The sequence below is a fragment of the Planococcus citri genome, chromosome 3, assembly GCF_950023065.1.
Source record: "Planococcus citri chromosome 3, ihPlaCitr1.1, whole genome shotgun sequence".
Classification (NCBI taxonomy): Eukaryota; Metazoa; Arthropoda; class Insecta; order Hemiptera; family Pseudococcidae; genus Planococcus; species Planococcus citri.
The window spans coordinates 57557215-57571590 of record NC_088679.1 but is presented as its reverse complement, the minus strand read 5'-3'; the positions used below and the strand labels follow the sequence as shown (position 1 = coordinate 57571590).

Sequence of the window (14376 nt, the reverse complement as noted above, 5' to 3'; positions counted from 1 at the left end):
TCTTTGCTCATTTTCTACCGAAAATGATTTTTTTACAACTGAGATGGCAAGTTTTTCCAATTTTCTTATAGCTTAAAACCATGATTTGAAAGAAATTTTCCTCTGAAGTCAGTTTAGATTTATTTTAAAAGACGAACTTTCACCTGTTTGATGCTTGAACCAGGTCTGAGTGATAGAGGATGAAAATTATAACACAGTAGTACTCGTAACTTTCGATTGTTGCCCCCTTGAGGAAAACTTTCAGCTCTCACAAATGAGAAGTTTTCAATAGGTCATATCTGAGGAATCCTCAAGGTCACATCGTCGCTTCACCTTTGACTCGATGTACTCGTAATGCTGTTCAAACATCGAAAAAAAATTGAAAAAATTTCAAATTGGAATTTTTTTGAGAAATTGATGATTATGTGTTTTTTTGAAGATCTAATTTACCATAAACTAATCAAGTTTTTATTTTGTTTTGTTTCAGGTGAGTAAAATTGTTGTCGTACGAATAAAAAAACGAGGTGAACCGTAAGTCAATTGTTTATAATTTCAGTAAGAAATGCCTACGTTATCAGTAGATTGACGGATTAGTTTGGAATCTAGTAGGTAGATCATTGAACTCCAATACTAGAAATTCAAAGTTTTTAAAAAAGAGCAATTCAACGGAAAACTACGAAAATTTCACTAAGGAGGTTCAAGTGAAACATGAGATTTATAATTTTTGCAAAAAATTTTGAGGTCGATTCAATCCTTCCTCTGCATGTGGAGAAATTACTCAAATGAGTTTGCATACCAGATAAATAGAAATTCAAACGAAGGATCAGAAATCATGAATTTTGAAAACACTGAAATGAATATCGCATCGTCAAAAAATATTTTTTTAAATCTGAATTACAAAATGAAAAAACACAAGTTTTCATTTGATTACAAATTCTTTGAAAAAATAAAAAAAAACTTCATTGAATTTTAAATTTTGAAAAAACTTAATTTTAGAATTTTCGATTCCGAAAAATTTTAACTGAAAAATTGCAGTTTTCGAATTGGAAAAATGTTTGTTTCGAATAAAAATGGATAATTTCAAAACGAGAAATGGAGAAAAAGTTTTGATGTTTGGTCCAAAATTTGTTTTGGAATTTCCAGTTAATAATTCAATCCGGAATAGAATTCAAAATGAAATACTAAAAGAACTGCAAATGACTTCAACAGACTGAGATTTTCAATTTTTTTTCCAGTCTCCTATCTGTAGTAGTGAAAAATTATTTTGGGGCTCATTAGGAGGGGGAGGGCTAAAAAATTCAGGGCTCGTACATCGTTACTTTTATAAATAACCAAGTTACTAAAGAACTTTTGGTTACCTTTTTCCAACAATTTTGGTTACTGTAGTTACCTACTTTAAAAAATACGTTTCAAAAATGACAAAAAATCTCACCTTTTTTCAAAATTTCCAAATAGCCTTGTTTCTTGCTTGAAAAATTCATCAAAAATATATCATTTTCAACAAAGGTTGCGAAAAAAAACATTTTTTTTGGCAAAAATTGTTCAACAGTCATGCTCATTGCCAAAAATTCTGGCTTTTTAGAAATTGAAAAGTCTCGCTTTTTTTCCCCCTAAAATTGACAAAAATATAAAATGAAAAAATTTTGTATTTCAAAAAAAAAATGTAATTTTCTTGCTAGGAATTCCCAAAAATTCATAATTTTTGCTGAAATTGCCAAATTTTTGCTTTTATTCAAAAACTATCCGAAAGCCTTGCTGCCATAAATTGCCGAAAAATAACATTTTTTAACATCAATTTCTAAAAAGTCCCGCTTTCTGCTAAAATTGACGATGTCTTATTTTTTTTTCAAAAATTTTCCAAGAACTTCGCTTTTTTGCCAGAAGTTTCCAGAAAACTATTCTTTTTGTTAAAGTTATCAATCACCTTTTATTTTACCAAAAATTAGGGGTTTCGCCTTAAATTGCAAAAATCTTTGTTTTGTTGCCTAAAATTGTCAAAAAGTCTTCATTTTTAATCAAAAAAGTTCAAGCAATTCAAATTTGCAATGTTTTATTTTTTGATGATTATTTTTTCTGTGTACATCAAAATGTTTTGCTCACGTTTTGTCACTTCTTCGAGCTTTTTTTGGTTACTATGTGAAAATCTACTGTTTTGAATAAAAATTGAGTATGTACAAGCCCTTTAAAATTTATAAAAATCGAATCAAACCAAAATTTTTAAAAGCATAGATTCTGACTCTGTAAACCATTTCCACCTCAAATTCAAAACCAGGTCTATCAGACCTGAGAAAATTAGAGTTCAAAATTTTGGGAAGTGAATATGTACCTACTTATTTGTATTTTTAAGGCCATTTTCCTTCAAAAACCAAAAACTGGGCCTGCTTGAGAGGAGCTGTTCCCAAAATTTTGAAAAATGTCGTATGGTTCAAAGTCTAGCACTTTTGGAAATTTCAGTTTTGATTCTGGGGTTACATAACTTTTAATAATCAGAATCAGTGACTTCGAAAACCAAAAATTCTGAATCTTTTTTTCTGAAAATGTTTGATTTTTCCCTGTTTTTCCCCCTCCCCCTCTCCTCGGAAAGAAATTTTTTGAAAAGTTCCGGACCTAATGAAAGACATCAAAAACACACTCGAGTTTAACTGATTTGATGTAGTTCACTCCCCTGCTTCCTTGCTTTCCCTTCTCAGAATACAACTCAAAAATATGTAACAATTTTGCATCGCTTTTATTTTTATGAAACCTCTGCCTTTCAATTTTCCAAACGGATTGTGATTCTTTTTCACTTACCCCCCCCCCTCCCGCCCTCGTCTGTCTTTTCCTCCAGTCTCAAAAATGTACGTTTTTACGAACCAATTTTCTTAGATTTTCTCATTTTATTTCGAATTATTCGTGTGAGAAATTCATAGGCTTTTATCATGTAAAACATTTTCATTGTAAATAAAAGAGTCAACTAGAACCCAGACGAGGTTAGTGGATCATAATAGAGAACTGCAAACATCTCCAATTTGAAAACGGATGTTATGAAATATACATACGATACATACCTTACCATTACATACCTCCACCTATACCTACCTTTAAGAGTGCAGCATACACGTATTTCAAAGACACACATACTCGCTTGTGGTTGTGGATTAGTATAGCGTTATTATAGTGGTTCTTCGGACAGTATATTGAACTTTGGCTTATGGCTAGTGGGCAGTGTTAAACGATATAGCCATTTTATTAAAACGATAATCGCCTTCCAGCCAATTCGCCAGGTTGACGAATAAATTAACGAGCGAATTCGGCGATACATAGCTGTAGGTAGTATATGCACGACGATTGATGGTTTTCCAATATGTATACTTATGCATTTCATTCTTTCGCCTCTGCCTCGTATACCCAATCTGAATCTGAGCCATAAACACAAAGTATAATAGCCGATAATTATACAGTACGTCGGATTTGTTATGACTCGCGTTCCAAGTATGTTTATTCCGGTGAAATCAGCTGTCCGGTTTCTGGTCGTATCGTGGTGCAGATACCTCTCTATACTATGTTACTTGGGTTACGACGACTTACGAGAGATGCAAGCAGCGAGCGAGTCTGAAAAAAAAATAAATAAAGAACTTTGAAAGATCGCGATCGTGCGATTATAAGTACACACGTACAAAATTGCAACATTGCGAAACTGGATATGGTATAACCGGTTGCGGTAGGTCCAATCCGTTAGATGGACGAGTCGACCGGTGTTTTGGTACGAAATTTCTCGACGTCTCGGACCATCTTCGTACCTACAATATTGGTGTTGTAATTTTGGAGCACCTAAGTGCGGTTTTTTTCTTTCAGCATTCTTCGTCTTTTTCATTTTTTTTTCTTAACGAGATATTGAAAGTTGACGCTGATGTAGCCAAGCAACTAGCAAGTAAAGATAAATTTGAATGATCAATTTTTTTTTTACTTTGGAAAAGTCGGGAAATTCCGCAATTTTTACCTAGTTGAGATATTGAAAAAACAGATTGAAATAAAAAAAAAATTGACAAAAAACACCCTGCACGAAATTTTCTATCAAATATTGAGAGAGGAAGTTGGGGAGATTTTTCTATTTTCGATTTGACGCTCCTAAGTTTTGTTCTGAATCCATTGACATTTCGTTCAAGGTCATTGACCTCCGAAAAATGAGGGAAAAAACAATTTTACTAGTAAGGGACAAAATCTTGAAAATGCCAACTACAAAATACTTTCATAAGATAAGCTCTGCACTTTTTCATGCCTTCCCAACATGGTACTTTACCTATCTATATACGTGTAAAAAAAATTGGTTCGTTTTCAATACTTAATGATTTTTTTTATCCTCAAACGTCTAAACTCTTAAAAACAGTAAAAATTTCCCTAATTAATAAAATAAAAGATTTTTTTGGCTTAAAAATTCAAGTGTAAATACCTTATGTACTTATTTCAATTTTGTTTGGGCAGAATAATTAGAATGGATTGGGCAGTAGGGTGAAGTTAAATGGCCCAAAATTTTGGAAATCAGTATTTCCTCTATTTTCAAACATTTTGCTACTCACGTTGACTTTTTTTGCTCTACTAAAATTGGATAGAAGATCGTGTTTCTCAGAATTCTTGGAAATACCTAAATTCACTCAATCAATTTGGGCACTTTCAATTTCCGAATTTAAATAAATACTCCGATTTGGGGTATGAAACAAATTTATTGATTTTTCGATTTTTGGTAAACTTCACCTGGAGGTGTGCCTTCAGCTCAAATGTGAAATAAACTCGTTGAACAGGTCGAGAATAAACCTTAACTCGCTGCCCCTCCACAATTTCTGGAAAAATTTCAAACTTTTGGGAGAAATCTAAAATCACGTTGGAGGCTCCAGAATGGTCTGAAATGGTGAAATTTGGCTCGGAAAGTTGATCAATTTCAAGACTCCTATTCAGAATAATGATTTTTTTATTTTTCTGGCATTTTGACACCCCCCCCCCTCCCCGGAGCCAAAAAATCATCAAATCAGGTGAAATCTCATCGTTTTCAAAAATTTTGATGGGCATAAAACCCCCTTCAATGGGTTTTGAAAAATCAAAATTATTCTCTGAGGTCTGCTTTTTTGGAATTTTTTGGTTTTTGGCCGAAAAATTCAGCGGATTGAAGAAATGTCCTGAAATCATCGAAGTACTTACAAATCTCTAGAGTTTTCTAGGCATTCAATGTCCTTTCTCCTCAGCTTGTCTTCCTATTCTGAGTTCCAAAATTAAATTGAAATATTTATTTCTATTATTCAGTCAGTAATTTTTTTCGAAATGAAATAATCCCTCAAAAAAAATTATGTATCAATTGATGGAATTCGCCCTTATAATAAGCCTAACGTTCGAAAAAACCTCAGATCCTTCCGCCTCTTCCTCAATTTTGTGTGTAATTTGATACTTTTGAAAGTTGAGAAATCTGGAGAATTGGTTTGGAAAACCATAAGAAAAGTCAAAGAAAATTATTTTTCAGTGAGACTGAACTGTTGATGCATTTTGAGGTCTCATTTACTTGGAGGAGAGGGAAATGTGGAATTTTGACAACGGGCTGTGAAATTTTCCTTCGCGAAACAAATGAAGGACTGAAGACAAAAATTAAAAAACCAATTCGATCGACTCTTCATATTTGCGTTTGCAAAAAAAAATACGCATGTTATTTTCGCTTGACAGAACGTGGAAATTCACTGACGTATAATATGTAGTTTTGACGAAGTACATTTCAGGGTGAGTTTTTCCAAATGCCAAATAGGCTGTGCACGATAAATGCTGAAAAATTCGCCCTTTTCAAGGTTAACGTCTAGTTAAGGGTGAAATTTACTTTTCTCTCTCTTTTTAATCCTGGCGCACAGACAGACACCAGACTGTATATTATTATTTTAACCTTCGAAGACTGCGTAATGGTTACCCGGGGAGAAATTTTTCAACCAGTGTTACCTTCAAAATGTTACAGTAGGGTTGAAACGAGCTGCGCAAAGTAGGCCTATTTTACCTTACCTACTAACTACTCGTATATAAAAATTTTCGAGCCTGCGAATTTGAAAATTATGCTGCGATAATCGAATCATGCGATAGTCTTGACTCCGTGACAAGCTGCGAAAAAGGTTATATGTTAATTTTAGACTATCTGCAGCATTATGAAGCAGTGACACGATACAACTTGTCGTGAAAAAATTTCATCGAGGTGCTGCGTAAAAGGCATTAGGCATCGGTTGCCTGATACAATTTAGTCGAAAATTTTATTCAACTTTTTCACCGTCTGGTTCAAGGACTGTCGCAAAAGAAGATTGAATTATAAATTTTTCAGCGTGTTTTCTTCAGTGCAGTGCGTACTATTAAGTAGTGTTGTGAGAACGAAATTGCCTTATTGTTATTTTATTCGAGGTTTGTTGAGAGAATGACAATGAGATGAGAAATGTGCTATATTTCTATATGTGGGATTCGTTGTGTTATTAAATTCGTGTGTGTGATGAAAAATTGGTATGAAATTGGTTCCTTTTTTTGGTGTTGTTTTTTAGAGGTCAAGGATTTTTTTTTTGAAAAATTGTAAAAAAAATATTTTTTTATCGTAGGTGATCCATGGGGGAGGGGGAGGAGATAAAGAGTTCAAAGAAAAATTGGAGGGAAAAGAAATTTTTGGAGCATAACATTTTCCACTTGAAAAGTAGATATGATTAGTTTTTTTCAAGAGGGGTAGGTTTTGAGATATTTTGAGAAAAAATAAGGTTTATTAACGAATTTTCAATGGGCTACTTTTCGTGTGGATCAGAAGGAAACATCAACGAAAAAATTTTAGCTCAATTTCGAGCTAGTGAGAGCAAAAAAAAATCGATCAACACCACTGACGACGACGACGACGACGGTGAAAATGTGGTATTTTTTATCGACTTTAAAGATCATTTTTCGAAGAAATTTCGAGTCATTTCGAAGATGATTCATAGACTAAGGATTTTTGTTGGGCCCATCTCTTTAGTTGCATCTTATTGCTGGTGACTTGTGATAGATGATTTTTGTCAATTTTCACTTTCTTTTACAACTTTTTCGAGTGAATCATGCTACGTACGCGCCGGCGTTCAATGAATATCTTAAGCGATGGGTATAATTGATGGAAGTTTTCAAGTAAATACTTGTATAGTAAAGCGAAACCTGTAAATACCTTTACTTTGGCTAGCACCAATCGGGTGCATTAAGGTTTCCTTTATATTTTCCAGACAATTTACCTTGTGTAGCTGAAAAATAATATAAAAGAACCGGTTCCAGGTGGTGCGGCGCGATCGTCATAATAGCGTGAATACCTTCGATTGTATGTACCTATAGGTTTAGGTACCTCCACCTAAAAGGTACGGTACGCGAATTCTTCTCCAAGTGTATGAGATGAAATGGCAGTATTGTTTGCTCACTTTTTCGTATGCATATACAACGAGGAGTCGGAGAATATGGGTAAAGGTGGTAAATAAAGGAACTCTCGGAGTGTTCGATGTAGATCTACTCCTGTTGAAGTTGATATGGCACCAATGGCACCATATATATTACCTATTTCAGTGGTGTTCTGCTGAATGAATTTTAAATGGTGACAGTGAAGTAGAGAGCAGACAGACACGTACAGGGTGTTCCAGAATAACCTTTCACATTTGTTTTTCTTATTACTCTGAGAGAAAAATGTTTACAAAAATTCTTTTACAACCAAAATGAAGTAGAAACATGCCGTTTTTAGACCGTATATTTGAGTTTCCATTAAAAATCAAGTTTTAAAAATTTTTTCATCGAGATATTTTCCATCATTTTTGACACATTCAACCGAACATTTTTTCAAATTATTGAACACTTCTCTTCCTATCAGTCTCGACTCACGATTAAGATTACCTAGAAGATGTTTCAGAGTCCTAGATTCATCCTGATACACTTTTGACTTGAGGTAACTCCATAAAAAAAAATCATAGGCTGAAAAATCAGGGGATCGAGGTGGCCTTTAAATTTCTGTGTTCAACGAAATTATTCAATGTCCAAAGTGCTCACGCGCTAAACATATTGTGTTGGTCTCTGAATGATAGGTAGCTCCAACATGTTGGAACCAAGTAAGTAACTCTATTTTATCTGCCTTTCAGTTCAGGAACAAGAAACTTGTTCAACATTTTGCCTTACCCCTCACCATCACTGTTTCATTAAACACACATGGTCCCACTACACCAACTTTAGCCACGCCCAACCAAACAGTCAACTTGACGGCGTGTAGAGGTTTCTCGAGTATTATCAAAAGATTCTCTGTACACTTGAAGCGCACATTCTGTATATTCACTTCACTGTTTAGATAAAAATGAGCTTCGTTACCGATGAGTAAAGAGTGAAGGGGTCCAGGAGTCTTTATTTTTAAAAAAAGACCTTCACAGTAAACGTACACTGTACAGCCATCTACTTCTCCAGGACAAAAAATAACTATTGAAACATAATTCGGCATGCTTTGGCTACCTAGAACCGCCTTTACCATTCCCCTAGCTCCACTTGAACACAGATCAGTGGTTACCAAAATGTGAAAGGTTATTCTGGAACACCCACCTACTAGGTACCTAGACAAAGCCAGTTGTTTTGACTGCTCGACTACTTTGGTAAACTATGTTAAAAGTTGTGTGTTTGGTGTGTCCTATACAGTGTAGATACAGGAGGATGAAGTACACAGAGATACAGTACGTGATGCGAATCAGCAGCGTGATTTACATAAGTACGATTGTGTACTCGTATGCAGTACTTCTCGTAGACTCGCCAGAGAAAGAGATACTGCCATATGCATATTTTAGTCGTAGGTTGGGCCCTTGTTAATTGCCATGGAGAGAAAGAGAGAAGAGAGGATTGACGAGTTGCAAAAGTTACTTTGTTGTATTTGCTGTGCGCGAGGTAGTGGCGTATTTTTGCATAAATTGTCTGTATACAGGGTGTCCCGTCAATCGGCTGTCATATTCACATAGGATCTGAATCTGACGAGAAATCTCTCGGTCACTTAGTCATCGATTTCGAACCATTATTCAGCCGAGCTAAAATGGTCAAAAAATTGCATAAATTGATGAAAAAATGGAATGTTTGTAAGAAAATGTGTTTTTCCCCCTAAATATTGAACTTGAGCTTAAAATATCTCAAAAACAAAGCTTTGTAGAAGAAAAAGAATAGCAATCCACTGATGCGAAATTTTATGGTCTACACGATTTTGTTTCCCACTTTTCGTTTTTCCCTTAAGACCCTTAATTTTTCTCGAAAAATCAATATCTACAGCTACCTATAAAAATAACAAAGTGAATTTTTTTAAAAATTATTTTTAAAAAATTTCACCTTGAAAAATGTTGGTATAAAAACCAAGGATCTTACAAAAAAAATTAAGTAAAATTTGATAGTGTATGATAATTTTCATCTAGTGTGATTACTGATTAGTTCTTTTCAGACATGTAATTTTGGTTTTAAGACATTTGAAAAAAAAATTTTAAAGTATAACTTTATCGAAATTTTTTTTGTTGGAATCTTTTATATGAGTCACTCAGTATTGCCCAGAAGGGAGGACAAAGGGCAAATAAGGGAAATTATCCGCAGGAGTTTAAGATGAATTATAAATGAAATTTTTACCTATGATGAATGCATTTTTCCAAATTGTAAAAACCTGACTAACAAAACTGAATGAAAAAAATCGAAGATAGTTAATTTCTCTGAAATTCATATGATATATATGAATTTTGGTCATGGTCACTTGGATGATCCGGAAAAAGGTTCAGTGGTTCTCAAAATTGTGCAATTTAATTTCTTTATTGAAAATCATTTACTTAACGTAGAAAAAATTGACAAATTCGGGTCGATTGTGTAGTTGGGCGTCTTTTATTAGGTATAAATGTGTATATTGCAAGAACAAAATTTTCAGCCCAAATTGATCTATTTAGGAGGAGGGGATGTTTTTAAAAAACCATTTTTTGCATTTTCGCAGGCCTTTCATCTATGTAAAAAATTTTGAAAAAAATAAATGTTGCACATCTAGGTGAGATACATAATATGTTTATGTCATTGTATATTTTTTATCTTTGTACCTCTGAAAGAACTTACTGAAAGTGCCGTTTGAAAGCTAAAAATGCGCGTTTTGCCCAAAGATGTGCTGGAAAAAATTTCAAAAAATTTCCCTGAGTAGGTAACCCTTAATTGTGTCTAACATCCCTACACCAAAAAAAAAAAAAAAAAAAAGTTTAAAAGAATTTGGATGAGAACTGTTGAAATAAGAAATTTTTAACTGAAATTGCAATTTACCCCCTTTTAAAGTAGTATGCAGTTATAAAGGACAAAGCTAAAGCCAAATCTCTTATTTTACAAGGCTATGCTATTTTGAGGCAGATACGAAAGTATTTCTAAAAATCAAAATTTGACCATTTATTATTAATAATTTAAAATTTGATCGAATTCATATTGAAAGCTGACATTTGTTTTGTTTGTAATATCCTCCTGTTTTTGACCGCAAAAATCAATTGGTCTCAATTTTAAGCCTTTTCGAAGTTTCCAATTGGTGGATTTCCAAATTTTTTAGTCAAGGGGAAATGTCTTAAAAAATATATAAATTTGAATTGACCGAATCGGATTTTGAGCCTTGACCCCCCCTCTTGATGAGTTTACTTGGAAATCAGAAAATATAAAAATGAAGCTTTTTACCTTGACTTGATCGAATTTTAATTTTTTCATGGAATATTAGGCAAATTTGAATTTTTCAAAATTTGTCAAAAACCAAAAAATTGAGATCACCGGTCCAAAACATTTCTTTTCAATTTTTATTTGCCTTGAAAAAAAATTTTCTGCCAATGAAGATATCTCTTTTTGTAGGTATGTAGTTGGAATTTCGTAAAACGGGTTTTGTTCCCGATTTTAATGTTTGCTTTTAAAAGGCAACTTTTCAAAATTTGAGCCTCATTTAATAATTCGAAAAAAATGATCGGTTTTTCGTTAACTGAAGCTAAATCTGAAGATGGTTTTGCAAATGTATGATATCTTGAACGTATTATTTTAGTTTTCTGTCAGAAAAGACACGGTTAATTGGCTTCGAGAGCTTAAAAACTCGACAATTCAAGTTGACTAAAATTTCCAAAGTTTTCAACTTCCACTCACGTTTTTAATGGAAAATCTACTGAACAATTTCAAAACTATTTTCCTCATGATTTTTTGTGAATTTTCACCGAGTTGAACTCCTCTTCATTTTTAGTTGAAAGGAGGCTTGAATTTTATGAGAGTAATTTTTTTTGGAGGGGGGATAGTTTTGAAATTGCGATATTATCCCAGCATATTTTTTTCATTTTTGGATACCTAATGGGATGCGAGTTGAAGAGTTTCCAAAAACGTAACATTTTTGCCCACTTTGTTAATAAAAATTTTAGTGGAACTTTTTAAAATAAAAAACCAGGTAATTTTCTTGAAAAAAGAAGATAGAAGCAAAACAAAATTGCCAAAAAAAATTGTAACCTTTAATGCAACTGTTGTTGGAGAATACGAGAGATATATGTAGGTAGTAGGTACATTTTATGTAATATGTAATGTACCTAGAATGAGATATTGTGTAATTCGATTAATATTCTAGTCGCGGTTCTCGAAAATGTACTTACTAAATATTGTGTATGTGTGATTGTCTGCGAACAATTTACGGTCACTATGACGAGTCTTGGTGATTTTCCATCGAAAAGATCTGCTAGATTGGCTCGACTCTGATCCAGGTTGACGCTCGGTATTTGAATGTTGGATTTTGATTGATGTGTTTTCTTTTGGTTTTGTTTTTTCCAGACGGCGCTCAGTATATTTTTCCAAGAATCAACATTGCCAGGTTACCAACATGCAGCTGCTGCTAATTTCGGATTGGTAAGTGTGACGATATAGTGTACTTGAACAGATTTATCATTTATTTGATGTGGAGGTCCAGTGTGTGAGCTTTGGCGCCGGTCTGTCGATTATCAAATTGGCAATTCAAAATAGAAATTGCATCGGTTTTATGTAATTTTCCATGCTTGAGTCGTGTAATATTTTCTAAATATGTATGTATGTATGTATGACAACCACGTTGGTATTAGTACCTTCTGGTATACCTCTACCTACGTAAAGGAATGTGTATGGCATCGATTAGGTATATGATAAGCAACAAGGTGTATTGCAGCTGTGTTCTAAGATAAAAATAAGGGAACATTCTTGTTTGGGTATGGTGCGAGCTCGACTCGAATAATTCAATTTACTAATTACGAGTTGAAATTGTTTTACATTTTAATTTCGTCGTGCTGGCGATAACGATTGATGGTGGTGCAAGGTGCCTAATAGGTAGTAAGATACACAAATCGCCAAGTTGTTTGAAATTCAGTTCGAATGAAAGTACATTCAGTCAGCCAAGCTCTATAATGATCAAGATAAACTTATTATTACTCGTACTGTGTGCAATGTGCACCTACATACATTGTATGTAGAGCTGTTGGATTACGTATGTTGTACTGTATTATGACACCTGCTCTATACGTGCTCGAGTTATGCGTATTTTGTGGCAAAAAGGTGTATGTAGTGTGGCGATTTAACAATGTTGCCACATATGGTTGAAAAAGTTCGATGGTTTTGCTGGTAGTTAACTTACTTTTGTTTGTTTTTATTCGGATGATTTATTTTTCCTTTCAACTTTCACGAGTGTAGTTTTTAAATAAGGTGACGAATTCGAACACATTTTGACCGTAAACGATGACGTTTGAAAGTTCAAGGATAAAGGAGGAATGTTTGTATTGGAGATTAAGGGATTGGAAATGTTTTCAACTTTTTATAAAAGTTTTTTGTTAGGGATTTTCTGTTTAGAGGTACATTTTTTTTTTCAAAGAATCCGTATTATATAGGTACGTTGATATTTTTAACGAGGTAGTTTTGCGAAATTTGCCTCTTGAAATTTCAGGAGTAAAATTTTTTTTAGAAGAGTATTAAAATTTAGCATTGTAGATTCGTTTAAGTGAACTTCAAAGTTTATAAAATTCAAAACTTCTGAAGCAGCATAAGTTAAAAGATTAATCCGAGAGGAAGAGGGAAAGAGGGAAATTTCTGTAAGTAATTTTGAAAATTTTTACTCGTATATGAAGGATTGAAGGATTATTCTCTTGGGTAACTGAAAGAAAATGATTACTAACTACAGAGTACAGAATCATACAATTTCAGATTCACATCCTTCCATTTTAGTAGCTTTTATTTTAGAAAAATTTAATTATTTTTCGGGGATTCTTTTTAAAAACAATAGTGTTTGATTTTTAAAAAATGACGAACTTGAGGACTTGAAGCTGAACAACTGAGTGAGCTCAGAATTTTCCTTTCTGTGATCAAACTTTCAAACATCCCGCACCATATTAAAAAAGGTGCGCAGTAAATACATTAAAATTGCGTCAGAGAACGTCAACTTCATTTTTTTCCTCCATCACAGCAACGCTATAAAAAATTTCTCTTAACGAGGAAAACCCAGCACAAAAGATGGAAAAGGTAAAAGGAAAGTGAGGCGAGCAAAAGAACACGAGACACATTATAACTTGGAAAATCTCTCGTTTATTACCTCATGCGTGAATTTTACTCTCCTATTAGAATAATATCGTTCGCGAACAAGTCAAATATAGTACATAAAAGCAAGCCTTTTATTTTTCATTTTCATATTTTCTTTCGTTCCTCGAACTTCAACCTTATGGACGTTACAAAAAGAGAATTCAAAAGCTGCCGGTATAATGTAGTATGTAGATCGTCAAGTACGAAAACGTAAGACATAATTAGATCTGTATTGATGTGCACTTCACCTATCGATAAATAAGTATTGATAGATAAGTACATATTAAGTACCAGGAATCATCGAGTACGTGACAGATAAGCTTGATCTTTACTATACTTACAAAATACCCAACAACTCGAGCTGCTCGTATCGTGAGCTTGTAAACAATTGAGTATGAGTAAGTCTTCAAAATTTCTGATCAATTCGTAATCCAAATTCATGAAAAACATTAGGTAATAGAGAAAAGCATCAGAACAAATACATAACTTTTTGATTTTTTTTAGCTTTTTTGATTTCTCAGGGATTTTTTTCTAGATCATCTTCGAACTTCAGCAGATTTTGAGATCCATTTTAATAAATCTAAAAAAGTGTATTTTTGGGCCCAAATATTTTCAAAAACATATCCTAATACCCTAATACCGTTGGCTAGCTGCAATTTCGGAAATATTTTATCAAAACAATATTTTCAACGTCCTATGAATTTTGTGGTCCTTTACCGAAACAAAATAAAAAAAATATTTCTGAGTCCTGGAAATCTTCTTTCTGGATTATTTTTCGATCACAGGCAGAATTTGAGAAAAATTTCGGCATCAAAGAAACGTGTATTTTTGTGCTTC

At 33.4% G+C, this 14376-nt stretch overlaps 1 protein-coding gene across 1 annotated transcript in view; it reads left to right on the top strand.

Annotated features, from left to right (window-relative positions):
* Positions 1-14376, top strand: part of LOC135841232 (UBA-like domain-containing protein 2-A) — a 59003-nt gene that overhangs the window by 18830 nt on the left and 25797 nt on the right. The window contains exon 2 of the mRNA XM_065358089.1: positions 11776-11850. Coding sequence (XP_065214161.1) covers positions 11776-11850 — 75 coding nt within the window. The remainder of the gene's footprint in view (positions 1-11775; positions 11851-14376) is intronic.